The following is a 24526-nucleotide window of genomic DNA, read 5'->3' as shown; positions in this document are numbered from 1 at the left end:
GAGCAGCAGTCTGTTCGGGGGTGCGGGGCTAACAGAGATAATCGCCAGGGGTCCTCAGCAGCAGAAAAGGATGGCGGCTGCTTCAGACAATGAAAAAATCCACCGACCCAGACTTGGGAGCTCCAGTCCGTGGGTGGGAAACACACGGAAAAGCTAAGTGCGTCTAGATTCCGTGGGCTTCAAAGGCCAGGCCAGGCCAGGCCAGGGTTTAGAGTTGACCAGGAGAGAAATGCGGGGGAGGTGGGTGTAGGGGAAACGCAGGAAGGGGATACGAAATGCAGTTTAAGAAAGGCAAATGTGCCGGGAGCGGGTAGGGTGAAATCCGGGAGGCAGAAGCTGGAAGCCACGAGCCGGGTCGGGCAGTGGCAGGAGTCAGGAGAAGGGAGACGCGGCCCAACTTGGATAGTCTGGGGAGTCCGGACAGGAAAGCATGCAGTCAGCGCTCCTCCAGAGGACGAGTCATCAGGAGGGAGACTAAGGAGCATGTGGTCGCGATGGCCGTCCTCCAACGGACGTGGGGTAAGTCTCGGGAAATACGGAAGTCTTCGGCGTTGTGAACACGCAGAATGGTCCGAAACCGGGTGCCTGCCCCCCAAGAATTCGATCTCCCAGAGTCGACGCCAACTGTGTGGGAAATGACTGCTCCTACTTCCTCCCCCGGAATCCAACTGAGAAATGGGTCGGAGGCGGCAGCAGCAGCCCCTGAATGAGAAAAAGAAAGGAAAGTCAGAACAGAGCCAGACAACTGAGCTGCCAGGGGTGGGAATAGAGGGGAAGGGAGTAAGAAATCGATCGGACTCCTTTGGAGTCTCGAGCTGGGGCCTGACGTCCAGGAGCCGAGAAGAAAACGCAGAGAAGACTAACCAGGGGCGCGGGCAACGCGGGCAAGAGCTAAAGCCGGGCGCCACGGCTGGCGGGTAAGCGCGGAGATGAAATTTGCGAGCTGGCGGGAGCCGAGAGCTAAGAGAGGCGGTGGGCGGGGCGGCAGGAAGCTGGCGCGCAGGAGTCGAGCCCAGGCCCCGGGAGCGCGGGGAGGAGCGCGCACCTGGACGCACGGCCGGAGGAGGACCCAGCGGAGCGCTGGTCGGGCCAGAGCCCCGCCCCTCGGCGGCCCGCCCCCTGGGCGGCTGGAAGCCGGAAGCAGGCGAAGTCGAGCCGACTCGGAGCTTCTCGGCGGAAGGGAAAGCCCAGGGCCGGTCCCTCGCAGCGCCCCAGCCGCCGGGTCGCGAGCTCTCCGCGACAGTGCGGGGCCATGGGGACTCCGCGCCGCGGGCCACCAGTCGTCCCGGGGCCCCTGCTGGGGCGGCTACTGCTGTCCCTGCTCCTGAGCGGGCTGGCCCCGGTTCGCGCCTCCCCGCGGCTCCTGGATTACCCGGCGCCGGTCTGCTCCCAGCAGGTGAGACCCCGACGCGCCCCGAGGTTCCTGGGACATGGGTGAGGGACAGAGGCGGTGGTAGCGGACGAGGAGCCCCAGGCCGGGCCGGCGGGAAGTCTAGGCTCGGGGTCTCGGAGCGGGCGCGCTCCGGAGGACACTCGGATTGGTGGGAGTTGAGGGGTGGACCCGAGAAGAGGGAGTTTGCGGGAGAGAAGTTCGCGCGGTGCGTGTTGCACAACCCGACCCGGCGTCCCGTGTGGGAGGCGGGAGCGTCGCCGCCGCCGCCGGGGCCCCACGGTTCGGGGAAGGAGAGGGAGGCGCGGGGCCTGGCCGGAGAGGCTGGGCAAGGCCGGTTAGAAAGGGAGGCGGGGGGAGCCCTTCGGAGGAGTGGGGGACTGGACCCGAAGGCCTCCAAGCGGTGCGCCCTACAAATCCCCGCGGTGCCGGAGCGGGCCAGGACCCGAGGTCAGGAGACCCGTCCGGACCTCGGGAGCTTCTCTCAAAGAAGCCCGCCAGTCCCCCGGCAACCTGACTAGGGGGAGGCTCTGAGGAGCTTGGGGGCCCCAACGGATCTCGGCCCCGCTATCCCCAGGAGGGACCCAGCGGTCCTAGAGCCCTGTGCTCGAGGCCGGACAGCCTGCGGGGGCCGAGGGGACGGAGCGGTGGGACGGGGACAGTTGTGCGGAATGCAGCCGGCTGGCTCCGGGCAGCTGGGCAACACCTCCCCAGGGCGAGAAGCCCTAAGGACTGGGGAGAGGATTAAGACATCGCCCTTCCAGCTCCACCACCGCCGCCGCCACCCTCATCCAGTTCGGACCCGTCAAGTAGTACCCCCAATGTGCCCTCGGAAAGTGACACACCCACCCGTCGGGTAGTGGCCTTCTGTGGAGGACCATCTTAAGGGGAAAAAAACAAACAGCAGATCACCTTGCTCACCTCCACAGCTTCTCCCCTCAGAAATGTCTCTTTCCTCCACTTTCTCTCTGGTTTCCTCAGCTCCCTCCCCTCCACCACCTCTGACCCAGTATCTGAGTCAGAGGATGTGAAACAACCAAAGATATGTCTCCTTATCTAATGTCATGGAGGATTTGCCAAAAGAGAGTGGAGAGGGAGTGACGATTTAGAAGAATTTTTTTTTATATGAATAATGTTGGGAGATGTCCTTGTGAGTCCCGCTTTTAGGCAAAGTAGGGGACATGTACTCAGCAGATCCTTCCCACAGACTTGGTATAGAACTGTTGTACCTAGAGAATTCGTGTTCATTTTCTGATGGCCGTTTGCCAGGTGTCTGCAAAATACAAGATACTGTTGCTCTGAACTGAAACTATGAGGAAACACCCCTGGGACCCTAATGTGCAGGGACTCAAATCATTTAGGATGGGGAAGAGGCTTGAAGGTGCTAACTATGGTGCAAGGCAGCCTGTAGCAAGGGCTCCTTGTGCAACCAGGAGTGTACAGAATTCCAGAGGAAAGAAAAACTCTTTCCGGCTGGGATGTTCCTCAGGGCAGATAAGACATTAGGGCAGCCCTGAGGGGTAGTGGGAGCTGTCCAGGTGGTAGACAGAGGCTGAGCCCAGGCCCTTGGGTGAGCAGGATAAACTGTGTGATTGCACCAGAGAATGTGGCAAGAAAGTGAGAGAAGAAGCTAGAAAGGGAGGTAGGGACTCCATCATAGCCTGGTATAAGAGCTAGACTAAGTGTTTGATTTTAATCACTCAGTGGGAAGCTATTGAAAGTCAGGAGCAGGGCTGGAGACAGATACTTACCGGCCAAATTTGTTTGCCATCTCCTGTGTTCTGCCTTCCCTCCATCTTGCCTCTACATAGACACTTGGCTCACAGACCGCTCATCTCCATGAACAAACAGCTTCCCTGCTTCATCGACTAGTCTCTTTAAAAAGAAAGAAACAACACCCTTCAGATTTCTCTGCCTCCACTGGTGTTTGTGGATACAATGCAATATAGTGAGGGTAGGGGACACCACAAAAACTTGGCTTCAGAGCACCTAAATTTACATCCTGATTTCACTTTTAGAATCTCTGCAAGCTTAGGGAACGTAGGTGGCCTGCACCTGGGTTTCTTCACTTCCATAATGAAAGACCTGGATGAACCATCACAAAGTGTGTACCACTTTCCAGAATACAAATGTCTATCCAAAGCCTGGTTGGAGTTCTCGCTCAGTGACCCTCTCCCAAGACAGAGTAGAGCCTTCTACATACCTGTTCTGTGCTGTAAGCACAGGACGTGGGGGCTTGATAAATATTTGTGGAATTAAAGTTGAATGAATGAATGAATGAATGAATGAATGGTTAGCTCTGCGGGAAAAGCAAGGGTAAACTGACACCAAGCATAGCACTATTTCTGGCTTCCTGGGTTTAGCACCTCAAAACCCAGATGACTCTGAGTTCCCCACAAAAATCAATACTGGAGAAACCATAAGTAATTGCATTTCCCTGGGCAGCCTGCTGGTTGGCCCTTCCCCCTGCCTGGGCTTTCTCGCAGGTTTGCCATGACTGCTAGCCAAGAGGAAAGCCCTCAAGAAAAGACAGTGACTTGGATTTGGTCAGTATGAGTGTTAACACACGATTTTAGAGACAGGATGTATGTTGTGTTACAAATTCTTTTTTTTTTTTTTTTTTTTCCTGAGCACTTTGTGGTTTTGACTTGTGGTAGAAAAACTGTTAGATTTAACCCTTATCTTCTGGTTGCCAGGCCACTCCTGGCGTAAAAAGTTGTGTTCTGTGGATGTTTTTTACATGGTATAAGCATTCCAGCAGTCAGGGTCACTGCTGGCAGTGGAACCAGCACAGTTAACAGGTTCCTTGACCATCATACCCAGCTCCTCGCTTTGACTGCTCACGGCGAGACTTCCATCTCGGTACTGTGATATCACATAGCAGCCAGCAGCCAAAAGCACATGGCAGTACCGTGCAGGGAAGAGGACACACCAGGTCAGAGTATATGGTCTCTGGGTCAAGCTTCCCTGCTCACCCACTCTGTAGCCCTGGGTCCACTCCACTGCTGTGGACCAATGTTCTTGCCTATAAAAGATCCTCCCCTCACAGGGTCATGTGATAATATGTGAGTGAGTGAGTGAGTGAAAGCAACAGACTACAATGGGCTGTGGCTTTGGAAGGTACAAGGGCACTAACATTCAACTGTAGCTTTGTGGCAGGCACCCTGCCTGGGGCTAACATGCTAGCTTCATTCCACACTCACAATAACCTGCCAGGCTGCGTGATTACATGCTAGTGGCCAAAGGTCACACAGCTAGTGAGTGCTGTACTGAGAATCAGAGCAATATGTGGCTTCAGAGCCCACTTTTCTTTACCAGGCACTTGGTAATGTTCATTACATGCACACAGTTAAACACAGTGAAATAAATTTCTTCCTTTTAATCTTCACCACTATGGATAGAGAATACTGGCTTACCTGTTGTAGGTGTCCCTTTTTTTTTTTCAATTTAGACAGTATAGCAGTGATTAAGAGCATGGATTCTGGGGGTGCCTGGGTAGCTCAGTCAGTTAAATGTCTGACTCTTGGTTCCTGCTCAGGTCGTGATTTCACAGTTTCGTGGGTTCAAGCCCTGAATCAGGCTCCGCGCTGAGTGTGGAGACTGCTTGGGATTCTCTGTCTCCCTCTTTCTGCCCCTCCCCAACTCGTGCTGTCTCAGTCTCTCTCAAAATAAATAAACTTTAAAAAAAAATGAGCAAGGATTCTGGAGCAAAACTACATGGGTTTGAGTGTTAGCTCTATGGGATCTTGGGCCACTTAGCTGACCTCTCTGTGCCTCAGTTTTTTCATCAGTAAAAATGGGACTGAGCCTGGGTGGCTCAGTTGGTTAAGCAGTTAAGCATCCAACTTTTGGTTTCCGCTCAGGTCATGATCTTATAGTTTGTGAGTTCAAGCCCTTCATCAGGCTCTGTGCTGACAGCTTGGGATTCTCTGTCTGCCTCTCTCTCTCTCTCAAAAATAAATAAATAAACATTTTTTTAAATGGGATAATGGTACTTACTTCATAGGACTATTATAAAGATTAAATGAAATATGTGTATAAAGTGCTTAGCATGATGCCTGGCACAAAAGAAGAAGTCAGTAAATGTTAGCTGCTACCAGTGCCATCTTCCTCACCAACATTCTCTCTCAGATTTCTGCAGGAGGGCTAACATAATGCCATTCACAAGCAAGTAGCTCATAAATAATATTCTGATCCAACTATCTTTTTTAAAGTGGGCATTTGAAGTAAAGAAATTTGGGATGATTTGTTGGAGGAGAATACAACAAGATCTGTCTCAGTAGCATTCAGAGAAGAGCCTGAATGCATTTTTTACATCATTTAAGACATCACACTAAAGGAAATTCTACATGGAAATTAAAAGGAAAAAGTCTGCTATTCCTTCCCCTAAACAAATTAATGTTTTCATCCGTTTATCTCACTGTTTAATCCCTTCTTTTGTTTGGAGTAATGTCCTGAATAAAAGTCTGTCTTTTAATTAATTCTTATCGAGGTAATATGTAGTAATCCTATGCTTGATTTGGCAGCATGTATAATATCATGGTGATCCTTTTAAAATTATACTAAGACCTTTAAAACCAAAAACATCAGATCTCTGTCCCAGCCCTCAGCACTTCCTAAAACTGTTTTCCAGAGATGATCACATATACTTCTTTTAGTTTTTTGTTTTGTTTTGTTTTTATTTTAGAGAGAGAGAGAGAGTGCATGTATGCACTTGTGGGAGCACACAGGCACGGGCAGGGGAGGGGCAGAGGGAGAGAAAATCTTAAGCAAACTCCATGCTAGCACAGAACCTTACGTGGGGCTTGATCCCAGGGTCATGAGATCATGACCCAAGTCGAAATGAAGAGTTGGATGTTCAGCTGACTGAGCCCCCCAGGTACCCCTAGTGTTTTTTTTTCCTCTGGCATTTGCCTCCACATTTCTAAATGTACTTACACTGTTTTTTCTTGACTTGTCAATTTTAGATATTACCTATTGACTCATAACAGATAAAAATTTAAATTTCTTATACTTCTGCTCCCACTGCTTCTCCCAGCATCCCCATTGTAGTTACATCACAATCTCAATGAAATCCATGGGGTTTATACCAAGTAAGTAATATTCACTGCTGAGGCAAATAGGTGCCCTTTGATTATATTTATTTCCTGGTGTAATTTCTTTTCCTCTGTGAGATGATATTTCTTTTAATTCTTTATCTTCCATAATTTTCCATATAACTAGTTTTTTCTGTCGGATTTGTCATACACTGTTTTCCCCAAACATCAGATATCCCATCAATTTCATTTCCTCATCCCCCAAAGAACTCCCTCCTGGAACCCCACATTCTCCAGCTTGGACCTGGACTTGCACCACGGCACAACTATCATACTAGATAATCTGTCCTGTTTACAGTTCCCATGTCCTGGACCCTATGATTTCCTTCTCAGAGCTTAACTACCTCATTTTGCTGGAACATATCCTCCTGCAGTTTCCTAAGAAAATGCATAAGGATATGAGGGAAATATATACACATATATGCCCTCACACTTTTTTGATTAATTTGGCTGGGTATAAAAATCATGGATTAAAGATAATTTTCCCTTAGAATTTTGAAGGCATTGATTTGTTGCCTTCTGGCAAACAGTACAGATGCTAAGAAAGCCAACGCCTTCCTGACTGTATGGTACCTATTTTTCCCCCCTCTGGAAACACTTAGGATCTTCTTTTTTATTCCTGCTATTCCAAAAGTTTCATGAAGTGGGGCCTCGGTCTGGGTCTTTTTTTCAGGCCATTCAGTGAATGTTTTTAATTTGGAAATATGTATCCTTTAGTTCTGGAGTGGATTTTTTTGCTTTTTAATTTTTTCCCCTCTGTTTCCAGTATAACAGTCTTTGGGAAATCCAGTTAATCATACTTTGATTTCCTGAATTGATTCCTAAATATTCACATATTTTCTCTGATTTCTGATTGTGCTTATTCTACTTTCAGAGAAATTTCCTGAATTTTGTAGCCCAACTCTTCTATGGAGTTTTTTATTTCCAAGGTTCATTTTTATTCCCAACTTGCTCATTTTACCACAGTATCCGGTCCTTGTCCATGTCCTCTCTTATCTCTTTGAAGGTATTATAATTTTGTTAGTTTTAATTTTATTCTGTTCCTACCATTGTCTTATTCCCTTCAAGAGTATTTTTTTTAATTTGTATGTTTTGATCTATTTCTCATACAGGAAACCCTTCTTAAGTATCTGATACTCTTTGGCTGTCTGAGAATATTTTAAGAATGAGGTCCTAATCATGATGAGCACTGAGTAACGTATGGAAGTGTTGAGTCATGATATTGTACATCTGAAACTAATATAACACTGTATGTTAACTATACTGGAATTAAAATGAAAAACTTAATTAAAAAAATTTTTTTTAAAGAATGAGGTCCTAAAAAGCTGATTACATACTCTGTGTAGATAGGGCTTATTGGTCATCAGACTTTAATATAGTGGGTCAGGCTAATGATGAACTTGCCCTGTCTATCAGTGGACTCTTTAATGTCAGCATCTGGAGGTCCTTTCCCAGGGGTTGGCTGCCAGCATTCTGAAATCAGAGCAGGGAAAAAGAGGCTGAAGTTCCCAACATTCTCTATGTAGACCTTTACCACTTTACCACACCCCCTTCAGTTCCTTTGTTTATACTACCTCTCCAGATACCTGATACCTTTAAGACCTGGTTCTTTAAAAGATTCTGATGAGCCATTGGCTTCTTTCTTGTCTCATTCCCTTCTGCAGCAAGGAACTCAGATGCAAGTTCCTCCACTTGGCCTGAGCCAGTTGTCTACTCCTCCTTCCTCTTTGGCTTTTAAAAATGTATTCACCTCTTTTGTCCACTGGTGTTTCCTCTTTGTCCTTGAAAATTTATAAAATTTTCCCTTTCCTAGAATTTTCATATGGTTCGGGGAAGGGGAAAAGATATATGTACATGATCAACATGCCACAACCTCTAATGGAATTTATTTTTCTATATTTCTATTTTCTATATTTCACTTATATGCACATTTTTTTCTTCTGTTTAAATCTTTTCCCCTTTATCTTCCCTCTCTCCATCTCTTCTGCTTCCATCCCTTTACGGTAGCCAATGTGTTAACGGCCTGCTATATATCTGTCCACATATTTTCATATGCTCATACAATCATATTCAAACACATGTAAATATATGGGAAGGGTTTTTTCATCACTTGTTTCTATAGAAAATTGGGTCATATGATAAAAAGTTCTTTGCAACTTATTCTTCTCACTCATCAACACATCTTAGCCATCACTCCAGGTCAGTAGATTTCTATGTAACTAATTCTCTTTAGTATTTACATAATATTCCATAGTGGAGAGCAGTCTATCCAACTATTTGTCTTGATGGATAGTGAGATTTAAACTAGATCTCACATTATTCAGCCATTCCCTATTGATGGGCATTCAATACCACAGAACAAAAGGGTAAGTTACCCAATTTTTAAAGATAGCACAAAGATAATTCTAAAACTTGATAAATTAGGGGCACCTGGGTGGCTCAGTCAGTTAAGCATCTGACTCTTGATTTCAGCTATACCCTGGTCCTAGGAGTTTCCGGTGGACGGAGAAATGAGCTTGTGCTTGGGAGGTAATCTCCTCACCAGCCAGGAAACAGAGTGACACTAGAGTGAGCAGACAGCTAGTAGATTTTGTTGAATATGTGAGGAGAGCCTAGCAGGGTTTTGATGGCCCTGGGTAATGATAATTCATCACCAGGAGGTGGACAGGCTACAGAAAATCTGGACCCCATGGGCTCATAACTGGTGTCCCAGATGCCCAGGTATGGATGAAATGGTGTGCTTGAAGTCAATCCTGGAGCATGCTCAAGTATATCATCCCTGTATCCACTTTATGAGTGAACCCTGGTGGCACAGTATCTTACCCCTCCCATCTTTAGCCCTGTCTCTCTGCCTTTTTTTTTTTTTTTTTTTTAAGTTTATTTTGAGAGAGAGAGATAGTGCATGTGCCAGCACAAGCAGGGGCCGGGTAGGGGGAGGTGGGCAGAGAGAGAGAGAATCCCAGGCAGGCTCTGCATAGAGCCTGATGCAGCGCTCAGACTCAGGAACCCATGAGATCCTAACCTGAGCCAAAATCAAGAGTCCAATGCTTAACTGACTGAGCCACCTAGGAGGTCTCTGCTCCCTTTACAGAAAAAGGTGGGTGCTGACCCCAACACCCTATTTACACACATATACCAAATCTCGGTGTTGTCCCGAAAATCGAAAATCGTATTTCTGATCTGCTTCGACATCCAACTTTCTGTCTCACAAGCCATGATTGGTCCATTTTGCCAGTTTAGATAACTAGAAACACCTGCGCCTGTGTTCTTCCTTTGCTCCACTGCCAAATCCGAATACATGGAGATCACTGTAATAATAATAATAGCTTCCATTTTTTGAGTGCTTACTATATGCCAAGCTCCAAGGAAGGGCAGCCAGTAATTAAAGAGCAACTATTATGTGCCCAACACTGGACAAATATTGTCTCATTTAGCAGGCAATGACATAGTTCGCTGGGCACTACAGCCAACAAAATTCCTCATAACGATTTTCTTAGAGCTTCTAGTAAGCTGCCTGTTTAACAGTCCAGGAGCACTGTATTACTTTATTTAATTGCATCATTAATACACAAATACATTTCTGCTGTTTGAAATTTTTTGTAATAGAGATATATTAGAAGTGGAAAGTAAGTGGCTTCCTTAAACCTACACCACCATCACCACCAGCCCACCCCCTGCCCCATGATCTTTATATTTGTGTCATTTGATTTTCAACAATGCTGTGAAGTTACTGTTATGGGTATTCTGATTTTACAGTTGAAGAAATCAAGGCCTGGCAATGTTTGATATCTTGCCTAAAGTCACTTAGCTGGTAAGTGGTGGGAAGGTGGCTGAGCTCCAGGGATGTGTGTGTGTCTTCCAAAGTAGAGTCAGCTGGCCAAACTCAAGCCCAGTAATCACATCTCCGATTGTTTGTAATTGGGGCTTCTAAATCCGGCTCCCCAGAGCTCCTCTGGGTTAGAGAGTTAACACAGATTGCCAAGTGGGAAGCGACATAAGGTAATATCTGTACTTAGGTCTTCTGATCTATAAAACAGGGCAGACGGCAATACTTAATCATATGTGTACGAGGGTTAGTGAAATAATATATCTAAGTCACCCAGAACAGGATCTGGCACCTAAAGGAGCTTGTAGAGACTTGGTGAATTTTCCATAACTGATCCTGTAACGAGGGATATAGTTTCTGTTCCCTCCTCTTACAGCACTGTTATCCAGATGGGAGATGGGAAGTTGCTGGGTATTTAGAGGCCTTTTCAGCAGGGTGCCCCAAGAGAACCCTCCCAGTGTCTTTTAAAATTGGGAAGTTCCTGGCTGTTACCAGTTACTCAAAAAATGCCCTTTCTGTTTTGCCAGCCACTGTACCCACTGCCATCCTGTTTCTCCTATCCAAGGATAGGAGGGCAGGATAAGAGAAGTGTGAGGAGAATATGGTTCCCTGCCCCAAGAGCGGCCTGAAGTGGGAGTGGGGGGCTGTGTACATTTTATCCATGAGAAGGAGCCAAGGGAAGCATGGGGAGCCTGGCTGGTGAACTACCATTCTTTCACAGCTGTAATTACCTCCTTCTTTTTTTCCACAGGGGCTAAACTGCGTAGTCAAGAATAGTAAGTCATCTGTTTTTGTTCGTCTTGTCATTGCCTTGTTAATAAAATGCTAACCCCATGCTGATCTCCGACAAGAGTGCTGCCAGTCCACTTTGTTTTGGGATAAGGGTTACAGCCCTCAGCAGGAGGTGCCCTTGGGAATCCAGGATGTGTGTACCTGTGCTTCCTGTCAAGAATATCCATTATGCAAAAGTCCAAAAGTGAGAATCAGAATTGTCATTTGGGTTTTGAAAATATTATCTGGGGTGCTGCCCTGGTGTATCTATAATACGATTTGATTTGCCAGAGCTTGTCACTGTCAGGCGAGAGACATCTGTGGTGTTGGTCCTGTTTTGTGTTTTATTTCAAGAAGGAGGCACATACTTCCAGTGTCTGTGCTAATTAGAGACCCCTGGCATATAAAATGAATCAACTTTTATCACTACCCCATCCTTCCTGTGCTCTCATTTCACTGCTTTATCTCAAAACCAAGTTTCATGCTTTGTCTTCTCTCTTAACATGCCCTTTAGACTTCAGAGATTTGCAGCAGCCCAGACAAGCTGGAAAGGGGTGGGGGCAGTGTGGTGAAGCCAAGAACCCAGCGGAGGGTCGCAGGCCCCTGAGCGTTTAAGATCTAGCTCTTTGGAGCCACTGCTGGCGCATCTTGCCTGCATGCCTCATTCTTTTGCAGTTTCTTCAGGTTCTTGCAGAACATGGAGGTCTCTAATTTTTGCTTTTTCTGGCTCCAGGTACCTGCCTGGATGACAGCTGGATCCACCTTCGAAATCTGACCCCTTCATCCCCAAAGGATGTCCAGGTCCACCTGGACTTTGTCCAGACCCAGCATGGAGACCTACTGCCTGTAGCTGGCATCAGATGGACCCTGCAGACAGATGGTGAGTGGGCATGTCAGATTCTGCCTGGGAGATTCTACCTACTTCCAGGTGAATCCACAGACTAGACCATACAGCTCTCCCACCAGACTCAGAATTGGGTTCCCAGTCCTGTGCTCAGACATGAGGGCCCAGATTTCATGCTGAAAGGCTCCATCATTTCATGCAATACATGAATACTTTTTCAGCATTTTAGATATTAACCAATGATGGTATCTTCTCAACCCACCATCCTTTCTTCAGCCTAAAATCCTTATTACCCTGGAAAAGGAAGTCAAATGGTTAATTCTCTGACTGCAGTACCAAATATTTATTGGAAAATGGTAACACATTTGCCAGCCTGCCTTTCCTCTTAATTTAGGGGCTGTCTTTTTTTTTTTTTTTTTTTTTTTTTTTTTTTGTAATCTCTGCTCTACCCAACATGGGGCTCAAACTCACAACCCCAACCAAGATCAACAGTCACATTCTCTTCTGACTGAGCCAGCCAGCCGCTCCTAGGAGTTGGCATTTTTTAAAACAACACCCTTCCCCCAAAAAACCTTCTCCAGGGATAGAGAGTTGTATGACAGAACAAGAGCCAGCCCCACATTTGTGACCAGGGCCTGGGGGAGGTTATCCTCTTTATAAGTCTCCAGCCTCTGGTGCCTGCCCCAGCCTATCCAAGGATTGGGACAGCCATGTGTGACACCCATGCCATGTTGCCAACATCCCAGCCACAAATTTGCACAGCCTTTGCCTCTAGCCCAGTATAAAGTTTCATTTGTCCTTGCCCAGCTGGGAGGTAAGTGTCAGCAAGACAGGAGGCTAACTCAGGCCCAAGAGCGAGCAAAAAGTAACAGGAAGTGGAGGGTTAGGTACAATGTGCAGATTTTCTTTTAAGAGTGAGTAAGCATAACAGATGGGGAAGCACCACACCCCGCGGTTTGTGTTTGTTGATCTACATCTGTTTGTCTCCTCTCCTCCCTCTGGCCTGCAGCCAGCATCCTCTACCTGGAGGGTGCAGAGTTGTCTGTCCTGCAGCTGAACACCAATGAACGTTTGTGTGTCAAGTTTGAGTTTCTGACCAGACTGAAGCATCATCATAAGCGGGTAAGTGTCCGGCTCCAGAGTGGATTGTGTTCCTCTGGTGACAGTGAGGAACAGAACATGTTTCCGAAGACTTCCCAGACATACCCACCCGGCTTTTGCTTCCAACTGTAACTAGATGTTCATTGTAAAGAGAGTTGAATGGGAAGGACTTCCACGGCCCCACCTCCTGCTCTCTTTCTTTGTAACCGGATTAACCTGGGGCCTGCCTCCAGGAAGAAACAGCTTTGCCCAGCCTAGAGAACCACTGTGGCTGGGGCACAAGCCAGTGAGTTCTGCAGCAGTTTCTGTTTATTTGGCTGCTCACTGCCCGATGGTAAAATGTTCATTCTCATTTAGTTTGCTTAAAGTATGGTCCTTGGAGGCATCCTCATGACCTGGGAACCAGTCAGAAATGCAGAATCTAGGGCCCCACTCCAGACTTCCAGAATCAAACTGTAAGGGCGGGGCCCAGCAATCGGTGTTGAACAAGCCTGCCCAGTGATTCTGGTGCAAGCTCCAGTGTGCAAACTGCTGGTTGAAATCTGCAAAAGTACCTGTTTGCAGATCCCCCACAACCACAAGCAGCCAAGACAGATCCCTTCTCCTGTATGTAATTAGGACCCTCAAACTTGACTGCCAGGTGGATGGTGAGGACCACGTGCCTAGATCAAGTTAGAAGCAAACCGCCCCCGCACCACCAACCTCTGTCCACCACCAGGATAGTTAGAATGAGAGGTGGAATCAATGCACATCATCTGCACCATCCAGAAAAAAAATATCTGCACACCTTCTATTACCTGTACAACAAAGGTGCCTACAGATGCAGACTCAGTGGGGATCTGTAACCCTCCCTCTGCACTTTCCTGCTCCAGAACATTCTCAAGAGATCCCTGGTTTTCCCTTAAGGAGGAAGAGTCATTTAACAAATGGTGTTTAGCTGCCTCTTGGTTTTTTTGTTTTTTGTTTCTTCACATATTGAATGATTCCATTCATATGAAAAGCCCAAAATAGGCAAAGGCATAGAACTGCCTCTTGTGTGCTAGCTCTCCCAATAGCCCCAAGTCCTCTGGCTCGGCTCCCTGGCTCCCTTACGCTGTAGTTCTGGAGTTTGAGAGGGCTCACAATGGAGGAGGACTATTTTGGCTTTCCCCAGATTCTCTGGCATATGACACTACAGTCTACTGATGAGGGGCCAGACTTTTTTAAAATAGGCAGCAAAGACCAGAGGAAACAAAGAACAAAGAAATGCCTCCCTCGGATTTGGGATCTTGCTTTGGTGGTTGTTTTCTTCTCCCATTTCACTGATCTTTTGAGGGCGGGTGGGCTTGGAGTTCTTTCGGTGAGAAGTGTGTATGTGACCTTTCCAACCTCCCCTTCCTCCCTCTTTTCAGTGGCATTTTACCTTCAGCCACTTTGTGGTAGAACCTGGCCAGGAGTATGAGGTGACTGTTCACCACCTGCCCAAACCCATCCCTGATGGTGACCCAAACCACCAGTCCAGGAACTTTCCCGTACCTGGTAAGAGCGCCCTCCCAAGCCATTCCCTTCACCACTCAGCTCTTGGAGAAGAAACCAGCAGGTGGCTCAGACATCAGCCTCCCTGCTCAGCTGGACTGTGACTGCCATTATAGCATGTGATACCTATGGAATAAACAGATGCCACAGTTGGGGAGCTCCTGCCCAGGAAGGGTCAGAAGGACAAGCCACTCTTGAGAGAGTTTTAACTCCTGCTTCTAGTCTGGTTCCAGCTCTCGTCACCTTGCTCTGCACCTTTTTCCTTTTCATTCCCCACTTGTCCCCACCTGATTCTTCACTTTTTACCCCACATCCTACCTGCATTTATCCACCACCATCCCATGTGTGATACCGTCTCCTCTTCCCCCACTAATCCATCCTGCCTAAGAAGACTGCTGGGTTTATCATCTAAACCTTTAATGTGTGTGCACCATCTATTTCTCTGTCCTCCCCAGAATCTCAGCCACAACCTACAACATTTCTCATTGTTCAAAGCCAACTACATATGGAAACCCAGTCCCCTTGAGGACAGGGTCTGGGGCTTGCTCAGGGTCTGCGCAATCTCCAGAACCACACAGTGCCTTGCATATAGTAGGTCATCAGGAAGTGCTTGTTAAGGATGATGACAGTCTTCTCCATTCCTAGAGCACTCCACATGGGCACATGCACACACACACATACACACACACACACACAATCTGCTTACCCTGCTTTATTTTTCCTCATGTTACCCATCACTCCCTGACATACTATCGCCATATATTTGTGATGTTACATTATGCTGTTTGTTTTCATTGGTCTTTTCTACTGGAATGTGCTCTCCAGAGGGCAGGGACTCTATCTTATTCACCACTGTCTAAAACAGTGCCTGGCACAGATTGGGTGCTCAGTAAGTGCTTGTCAAATGTGTGAATCCCCCCAGTCCCCTTGCTTGTTCCTGCAGTAGACTCAGTGACTATCAGTCTACAGCGATTCATACCTATCACATGTCTTCTTAAACCAAAGTGAAAATGATACAGTCAATGCCATTGGGGAAGGGAGGTTAGGAAGATGTTTCTGAAGCAGTGGTCCTCAAGGCAATCCCTGGGCCAGTGGCATCAAATTACCTGGGAGCTTGTTAAAAGTACAAATTTTCAGGACCCACCCCAGACCGGACTAAATCAGAAACTACCCATGATGATGCACAGGAAAGTTCAAGAAACACTGCTGTGGAGGAACAAAATGTTTCTGCCCCTGTCAAGAGTCAGAGGCAACCCACAGAGAAAGCTGGAGGTGGGAGGAGGATCCGGAGTAGGCTGAGATTCTTGGGTCACTCAGAGCAAGCTCAGGAGGAGTACAGTTGAGTCTGGAAGGTTCCCTGAGAGAGGAAGGAGGAGACAACCAGGTCAGCCCCCAGTTCTGTGGGACCTCTGGCTAGTGGCAGCAGTGCTGTCTGGGAACTGGCTTTGAAGGGCCCATCTTTAAAGGCTCCCCAGAAGGAAACAGGTTGTTATCCCTGGTGTCGGGTGTCTGGAAGAGCAAACTTTCTAAGGCAGAGGCTTAGTTGTTTCACCTTTTTCTGGGTTGACAGGCTGCGAAGACCCCAGGATGAAGATGATCACACCATGCGTGGGCTCAGGTAACCACAGCTGGCAGTCTTGCTGGGGGAGCTTTGCCCAGGAGCATACACACGCACGCATGCCCTCCCCTCACTCCCAGCCTGTGTCTGCGCCCTGAGCAGGCAGCCTGTGGGACCCCAACATCACCGTGGAGACCCTGGAGGCCCGCCAGCTGTGGGTGAGCTTCACCCTGTGGAATGAATCTACCCATTACCAGATCCTGCTGACCAGTTTTCCACACACGGAGAACCACAGCTGCTTCCAGCACACACTGATGGTGCCCGAGGTAATGTTGCCACTGTCCTGACCCCTCCAGTGTAGTACCATGCTGCCTCCCTCAGCCTCAAGTCTCCCTCCACTGTCAGGACAGAACCTTTGCCAGAAGCCCAGCGCTCAGTACCATGCTTAGTCAACCCCAATCCTGTGCATCTGTTTTTTTTCTTTCCTTCTGATACGTGGTTGACATAGAGTCAGTTCTATGGTTGATCTTTCCTTTGTCTCTTATAGTTGATTCTGCAGTTGATAGAAATGTCATTGATCTCTGCCCTGCTCACCTCCCCCGTCCTTTTAGTTCTTCCTTCCCCACAGTGTCCTCTGTTCTTTTTGTTGTTGTTGTTGTTTTCCACCTATTCCAAAAAGGATCTGAATATTTTTAAATGTGGGTATTAAGACAAAGGGGAAATAAAGATGAGGAAGTAAGATGGAACCAGGGTGCAGTTACTACTGAAAATGTGTGTCAGGCCGTTGGTTAGGAACACAGATTGTCCCCACGATGCCAGCAGCCAAAGCAAAGAGAAATTCCAGTTACTAGATGTGTTCACGAATTAACAATGAACCAGTTGCCCTAGGGAAACATAGCCTTTCCTGGAACAGAAACCCAAGAAGCATTTGTGTGTGTGGCCTTCCTGTGGGGCACAGTGGACAGCAATGCCAGCGTTCTCAGCAGCCACCTGCAGCACTTTCTCACCCGTCCTCTCCTCTCCCTACAGCCTGCGTACCAGGACTCCCGCCAGCGGTCCAATGTCACGCTCACCCTGTCAGATTCTAATTGGTGCTGCCGCCACCGAGTACAGGTGAGTGAGTGTAGTGTGCACAGGTGTGGGAGCACATGCACAGGTAGTACTCCTAGAAGGGCAGACTAGTAAAGGAGGGCGGCTCAGGGACTCGTGTTCTCTCTGAGGACCTGGCACCGTGCCCCACTGGGCCTCCCTGCCTGGTGAGGCATCATGTCCACCTTCCCCAGCCCTTTCTCCCAGATTCACCTGGCCAGGCTTCTTTGGCCCCTGTAGCTGATGGGCGATCTGTCTGACAGCACAGGGAGGTCCTGGAGCAGCCAGCCAGGTGTGTGTTCTCAAATAGCCTGCTGGCGAGAAAGCATTAGTAGAGGACCCCAAGTCTCCCCAGCATCTCAGGATCCCTCTCTCCTCTGCTCTCACAGATCCAGCCCTTCTTCAGTAGCTGTCTAAATGACTGCCTCAGACACTCCATAACTGTACCCTGCCCGGAAATTCCAGATCCTCCAGGTAGGAAGTTTATGGCTGTTCTGGGGCATTTTAGGGGGTGAGTGTGAATGAAGTCAACACCTTGAGCTGAACCCTGACCTGGTTCTAAGGGTGGGGGTGGAGTTTAATTTTACTTAGAGTTACTCAGGCCTGCAATGTGTGGCTCTAAAGACACTCCTGGGTTGGACTCCTGACTGCCTTTCATTAGCTATGTAGCCGTGGGCAAAATACTTAACCTTTCTGATCTTCAACTTTTGAGACTGAAAAAAACAGGAATTGTTACTGTCAGAGAGTTACAGTTATGGACCATGTACTGAATGAAGTGTTTTACCATGTCCACTTTCAGTCCTCACAAATTGTGACTCTTCATACTGTGAAGCAGAAGGTCCCTTCCGCAGGTTCATAGATGAGGAAATAGAGGCACAGAGATGTTCAGTAACTTGTCCAAGATCACACACCAAGGAAGTACCGGAGCTTCGGCTTCTGGCCCGAGGGCCAGAAACTTGGCAGCCTGTTCCCTCCCCCTGCACCGCTGCCAACCTCCCACTCAGAAGCCACCCACCCCCTAGCATGTGGCTACAGCCAAATGCAGACCAGAAAGCAGCAGACATTGCATTGGCCTGGAGGAGAACCTAGCCTCCCGGTTGAGAGTTGGGTCATCTCTTAATAGACCGACAACTTGGGTGTTCCATATGGATGTTTTCACTCAGTTTACCGGGCATTTGGAGTGCTAGTGCAGGGCCGAGGTCACTGCCAGGCCCTCAGTGGGGGCAGTGATGGTTCTTGTGGTCACTGCTAATAACTAAGAATACTGTTTTCCCTTTGTTCTCACTGCAGTCTCAATCGCAGGTAAGCCCCACTCTCCTTCCCGTAGCGCTGTAGGAGTCCACAGGGGCCATTCCCCAGGGGCCACGTGAGACGTCCCTGACTGAGCCTTGGATGGAGCCAGGCAGACAAGGCTGAACCAAGAGGCCAGCCCAGGGGTGGAGATCATCACCGTGTCATGGTGCAGGCCAGAGTGGACAGCCCAGGGGCTGGGCCCGGGGGCTGGGGGAGCTCAGGGCTGGCATAGCAGACCCCCTCTGCTACATCACTCATGCTGTTCTGCTTACCACAGACTATATACCCCTGTGGGTGTACGGGTTCATCACGGGCATCTCCATCCTGCTGGTGGGTTCCGTCATCCTGCTGATCATCTGCATGACCTGGAGGCTACCCAGTAAGGGGCAGAGGCTGTGGGGGTGGGTCATGGGGTTTTCCCCTCTGTTCCTCTCTTTATTCCTATGTCCCCTTCTTTCTGCTGCAGTCTCTGTAAGGCTGTACTAGGAGGGCACCCTTCAACCCCAGCCTGAAGAACAGAACTTGCCTCTTTAGGCCACACCAAGCTCAGTTGTCAAGAACTCAGCCTGCAGGAAGGCTGCCCTGGGCTCAAATACCAGCTCCACCACTTACTACCTGGGCAAATTACTTAATTCTCTGAGCCTCAGGTTCCTCTTTTATAAAGTGGAATTTATAAAGGTACCCACATCGTAAAACAAATATAAGGATGACATGAAATAATGTTTATATATGAATTCTTAGCATAGAGCCTGGCACATATTTGCTCAACATATGTTAGCCATAATTATATTTATTGCTACTAAAATTAATACCATTAAAACAAACTGGATGGAAGGAGCTAGGGTAGAATTTCCCTGCATCAGACATGATCAGCCAGGCAGGTGGGAGAACCTGAATGACTCCATCCTGCAGCCCCCAGACTTGTACAAACTAGGTCAGGGAGAATGGTGAAGGGGCAGCATGGTGTGAAAAGAAGGCTCCGGGTAGACCCAGAACGTACAGGTGTGGGTCCCAGCTCTGCCTCCCTGCTTTGCAGGCATAGGCAAATTGCTTAACAAACCCTAGATTTGATCTTCTCTTCTGTAAAATGGGATAACACCTCCCCCTCAGGGGTGTGTGAGGATTGAATGATCTGGCCAAGTTCTGAGCAGGAGAGAACAAGGGCCTTTAGCCTAGGGGCTCAGCCTTTCCCTGCCCCCTCCGCCTTGGGCCCGGGCCCTTCCTTCAGTAGTCTGGGAGCTGTTTCCACACATTCAAGTCTCGTCAGGAGTAGGTTTTATTAATTATTATTTATTGTGTGATGGGAAGAACGCCAGACCAGGCACTGGAAGACCCACTGAGAGAGCTCTTCTCCACAGGATTATTGGGAGGGTCAAATAAGTTAACATCTCTGCGAACACTTTATAAACTGTAAAGCTCCCTGCAGACGCCAGAGAGGCTTTTGCTTCATTTCTGTTGTTGCACTTCTGACCTTTTACTGAAGTGCCCCACGCCACACTGACACGAAAGAACACATGAAGAAGAAGACATGAAGGAAAGTTCACTCATTTGACTATCTTTTGGTAGTTCTGGGAAAGGGCCCAAAAGGTGGGGATTGAAATGAAGGTTCTGCATGTCTTCCTTGGCCGTCGGGGGTTCCGTTCACCCTGCCATGTCACTGGGGAGCCGACTCCTGCACCACAGCTTCCCTCTTTGTAGCTCGGGGGGAACAGTTGCTTAAGAATGTTGTTTCTCTTCCTCACCTCAAAAATACTAGGAGGAAATGTTGTAAACCGGCCTGGTGGGGGCTACTTCTGGAGATGTGTTGTAAGCCTCTGGCAAGGACACTTCTGAGGAAGAGGCTTTCCCTGCAGTGGGGTGTTTCTCAGAAGCAGCCCAGCTGTGGAGAGGAGAGGAACCAGGGCTACAATGAGGGACGTGGGTGGAACTCCCAGTCACCGCTCTGAGAGTCCCTGCTGGGTCAGTGCTGCCAAGTGCTTGTGACCCCTGCTGACTATGTTCAGTGTGCCAGACACTTCACATATACAGTCTCATTTAATCTGTGCCACACAGACCCATTTTACAGAGGAAGAAACTGAGTGTCTGAGGCATGGGTAACTTTCCCAGATCTCACAGCTGTTCATGGCTGACCTGGGATTCACACCTGAGCGACTCCACACAGCACGGGGTCCTGCAAAGGCCCTGAAGCATCTAATAACTGCCCTCCCTTATCATTTGCTCTGTGTCAGGGGTGGGACAGCATGCCATCAGGTGCCCTTGTGAATTGGTCCCTATTTCTCTTCCAAAAGAGCTGCTCCAGTGTATTTTTGTTTCTTTCAGGGTCTCGTGAAAAATACGGGAATGACACCAAATGTGCAGGTCAGTATTTCCTGGTGTGGGTGGCCTCTGTTTGGTGTGTTTTGCTGTCAAAGGCTTGATGGAGGGTTCTCTTGAGAGACATGGGTGGGTTGCCTTCTGCATTTTAACTCCTGAGCTCCTTCAGGAGACCTCCCCATAAGAGGACCTGCTTCCTAGTACCACCACACAGAGGGGACCTCAAATAGCAAAGCTAAGATAACATTTTTTAAATCACTTGGACAAAGAAGGAAGGGAAGGGGCCATCTTTTATAAAAAGAGGTCCTACCTATAACAGATATTTGTATTCCATAGGCAGGCCTTTGTGTCTCTTTTTCTTTTTAAAGTATCGGCTAAAGGTCAGATAGGAATCTTAAGAAATTCACTGTCCCAGAAGGGGTCAAATTGTGATTCTTTTCAGGCAGCCAAAATGGGCGAAATAGTAACATTGGCTTATTCTGAGACCTCAGTTGCATTACCTCGGCTAGGAAACCAATCTCTTCCTGGTCTAGGGTGCTCCTGGCCTGACCCATTAGGAGTTCTGCCCCTGGCCTGTGGTTTGAGGATCATTGCAGATGCACACCTGAACCTGTGGGCCTGGTTTTCCTTGTTTCCCTCAGATGTCCTGCCCAAGAGCAGCCTGACACCCCCACCCCTGAAACCCAGGAAGGTCTGGATCGTCTACTCAGCTGACCACCCCCTCTACGTGGATGTGGTCCTAAAGTTCGCCCAGTTCCTGCTCACCGTCTGTGGCACCGAAGTGGCCCTTGACCTGCTGCAGGAGCAGGTCATCTCAGAGGTGGGGATCATGACCTGGGTGGGCCGCCAGAAGCAGGAAATGGTAGAGACCAACTCCAAGATCATCATCCTGTGCTCCCGAGGCACCCGCGCCAAGTGGCAGGCCATCCTCGGCTGGGAGGAGCCTGCTGTCCAGCTTCGGTGTGACTGCTGGAAGCCCGGGGGTGACCTCTTCACAGCGGCCATGAACATGATCCTGCCAGACTTTAAGAAGCCAGCCTGCTTCGGCACCTACATTGTCTGCTACTTCCGTGACATCAGCAGTGAGAGTGATATTCCTGACCTCTTCAACATCACTCCCAGGTACCCACTCATGGACAAATTTGAGGAAGTTTACTTCCGAATCCAGGACCTGGAGATGTTTGAACCCGGCCGGATGCACCGCGTTGGGGAGCTCACGGGTGAGAACTACCTGCGGAGCCCCAGTGGCTGGCTGCTGAAGGAGGCCGTGGAGAGGTTCCGGGAGTGGCAGGCTCAGTGCCCTGACTGGTTCGAGCGCGAGAACCTTTGCTCCGCAGAGGACCAGGACCTCCCATCCCTGGATGAAGAGGTGTTTGAAGAGCCGCTGCTGCCACCGGGAGGAGGGATCATCAAGCAAAAGCCCCTGGTGCAGGAACCTGCCTCCGAGGGCTGCCTGGTGCTCAATCTGCGCGTCTGTGAGGAAGGAAGGGGAATGTCCCGGCTGGAACCTCAAGTTCAGCCCCAGGGAGAGCCGGCAGCCCTGACGCTCCAGACAGAGGTGCTCCCTGTGGAGGAGGCGCCTCCAATTCAGGCAGTGCAGCCTGTCCCTCAAGCCACCGGGAGCAGCACAGCCAGCCGCTTGGCCGTGGTAGAGGGAGATGAGGCCTGGCCGCTGTTGGAGGGCCACGGCCCTCGGCGGAACAGCATCCTCTTCCCCGTGGACTCAGAGGACCTGCCCCTCTGCAGCACGCCTAGGGCATCGCCCAACCACCTCCCGGAAGACGTGAGGGAACAGCTCGAAGGCCTGATGTTCTCACTCTTCCAACAGAGTCTGGGCTGCCAGGACCAGGAGGGCTGGGAGAGCGCCGCAGCAGCCCTCAAAGACCTGTACGCTCCCTGTGAGGATGGGCAGCGACAGTCAGTGCAGTCCGACCAGGGCTACATCTCCAGGAGCTCCCCGCAGCCCCCTGAAGGACTCCTGGAAATGGAGGAGGAGGGAGAAAAGCAGGACCTGGGGAGGTCGGCCAAGCAGCTCTCGCCTGAGGACGTAGAGAGCCTGAGAAGCCTCCAGCGGCAACTTTTCTTCCAAGAGCTTCAGAAGAACTCTGGTTGGGACGGTGTGGAGCCTGAGATGCCATAGGGCCTCCTTAGACCCCGAGTGTTGGGAGAAGGGTGCATGTATGTACACAAGTGTGCACATGAGTGTCTGTATGTATACATATGTCCGTGTGTGAAATGTTTGCCTTTGAAGTGTTAACCTCTTGATCCCTGGGCATCCCCCTTAATTTTCTTTCTCTGACCCTCTGGTCATGATGTCTCTTCCCCACAAGAATCCACAGCCCATTCCCAGGAGCTAGTGACAAAGTGTCCTTGAGTCTCCACCATTCATTCATTCGTTAATTCTTTCATTCATTCAACATTTATTTTGCACCTCTTATGTGCCAGGCATCTGAGATACAAAGGTAAATTGCAGGAGATATTGGCCCCGGCCACGGAGGGGCTTAACATCTAGTGAGAGCAACAGATTAGCAAACAGGATGGTCATGAGTGAAGTAAGGCCATAGTAGAGGTCTGCCCAGGGCTATGAAAATACAAAGAAGGGAAACCTGGGCCAAGACACTGTGGTTGCAGAAGGCAGCAGGTGGGGTGAGGGCTGGAGCAGTAAGAGAGGTGGTGGAGAGGCAGCTAGAGCCCCAGTTGGAGAAGGCATGTGGGCCAGGCTGGGGTTTGGGACATCAGCCCTGTGGCCTGGGATTCCTTTGATATGGGGAGCTGCTGCTCTGCAGAGAAGGAGGCTGAGGACCAAACATACCTGAAAGCCACCTCAGCTCAGTTTTGGAAAGAGACAGGATGGAAATGTGTGGTGTGAAACCTAACAGCATTCAATGGGGAGAAAAGTCTGAAATCCTGAGCCCCTGTTTTGGCACTCAGTCAAAGACAGGGTCTTTAGGGACTGCATGGGCGGGCCCCTGGGCAGCAGCCCCCCCATCCGCACACCTCTTGCCCCCCGTGAGCACAGGAAGCACCAGAGCTGGGCGCCCAAGACTGAGTATGAGATACGGACCTCACATCAGGGTGGGCAGAGGGGGGCAGGGCAGGAGTTAGAGGGCTGGCAGAAGCAGGCCTCTTTGAGGAGAGAGGGAAGTGTACCACTCTGTCTTTAAAAGTCTGAGTTGGTTCAAAGAGGAGAGATGCTAAGGCCCAGTGTTTGAAGAAGTGGTTCCTGAAAGTGCTTCCTTTGGAGAAACTGAAGGCTTTGTCCCTCTGGGGTCCTGGCAAGCACAATGGGATGCCATCTGCCCCTGGAATGGAGACACAGCTCTAAGCTGCAGTGAAGGGGTGAGGATTCTGGCACATAATGGGAAACCAAGTATCTCAGGTTACCTGTGTGTATGCCACACCCATGCATATGTGTGCACAAAAGGGAGATTATCAATAAAAGAATGAATAAATGTGTTAACTCTGGTTAGAATTCTGGGTAGTTACTTTGAGTTCCATGTTACTATGGGTCAAGAGTTCCTAGCTGTAGAGTCCTTTCCAGTGGTGCGATTTCACCTCATAGTGGCAGGGGCATCAGGCCTAAGTCCCAGACAGAGTGTGGCCCGTACACAGCCTGACAGCAGGACCAGATAAGGTGTCTGTGCACCTCCAGAATACTTACATTGACACCTAATCCCCAGTGTGACGGTTGTGGAGGGACAGGTGATGAGGTCACGTGGATGGAGCCCCA

General features: G+C 49.2%; 1 protein-coding gene across 1 annotated transcript; it reads left to right on the top strand.

Moving 5' to 3' along the window:
• The first annotated feature begins 1153 nt into the window (after positions 1–1153).
• On the top strand, positions 1154–24268 carry IL17RA (interleukin 17 receptor A). The gene is made up of 13 exons (XM_042945416.1): positions 1154–1396; positions 11064–11088; positions 11817–11963; positions 12937–13049; positions 14420–14546; positions 16114–16161; positions 16264–16427; positions 17131–17214; positions 17580–17664; positions 18481–18492; positions 18761–18862; positions 20803–20841; positions 21438–24268. Exons 1-13 carry the CDS (start codon positions 1253–1255, stop codon positions 22934–22936), a joined length of 2589 nt encoding a protein of 862 aa, XP_042801350.1. The 5' UTR covers positions 1154–1252; the 3' UTR covers positions 22937–24268.
• The last annotated feature ends 258 nt before the right edge of the window (positions 24269–24526 follow it).

This window comes from Panthera leo, chromosome B4 (assembly GCF_018350215.1).
Source record: "Panthera leo isolate Ple1 chromosome B4, P.leo_Ple1_pat1.1, whole genome shotgun sequence".
In the NCBI taxonomy this organism is placed as follows: domain Eukaryota; kingdom Metazoa; phylum Chordata; class Mammalia; order Carnivora; family Felidae; genus Panthera; species Panthera leo.
This window is presented reverse-complemented; position numbering and strand designations above follow the sequence as displayed.

What these genes read in the sequence shown, in the direction of transcription:
- IL17RA (XM_042945416.1), top strand. Translation starts at nt 1,253, where the DNA reads ATGGGGACTCCGCGCCGCGGGCCACCAGTCGTCCCGGGGCCCCTGCTG. An exon ending in CGCCGGTCTGCTCCCAGCAG is followed by an intron (nt 1,397 to 11,063) that starts GTGAGACCCCGA and finishes TTTTTTCCACAG; the next exon opens with GGGCTAAACTGCGTAGTCAA. An exon ending in CACACCATGCGTGGGCTCAG is followed by an intron (nt 16,162 to 16,263) that starts GTAACCACAGCT and finishes CGCCCTGAGCAG; the next exon opens with GCAGCCTGTGGGACCCCAAC.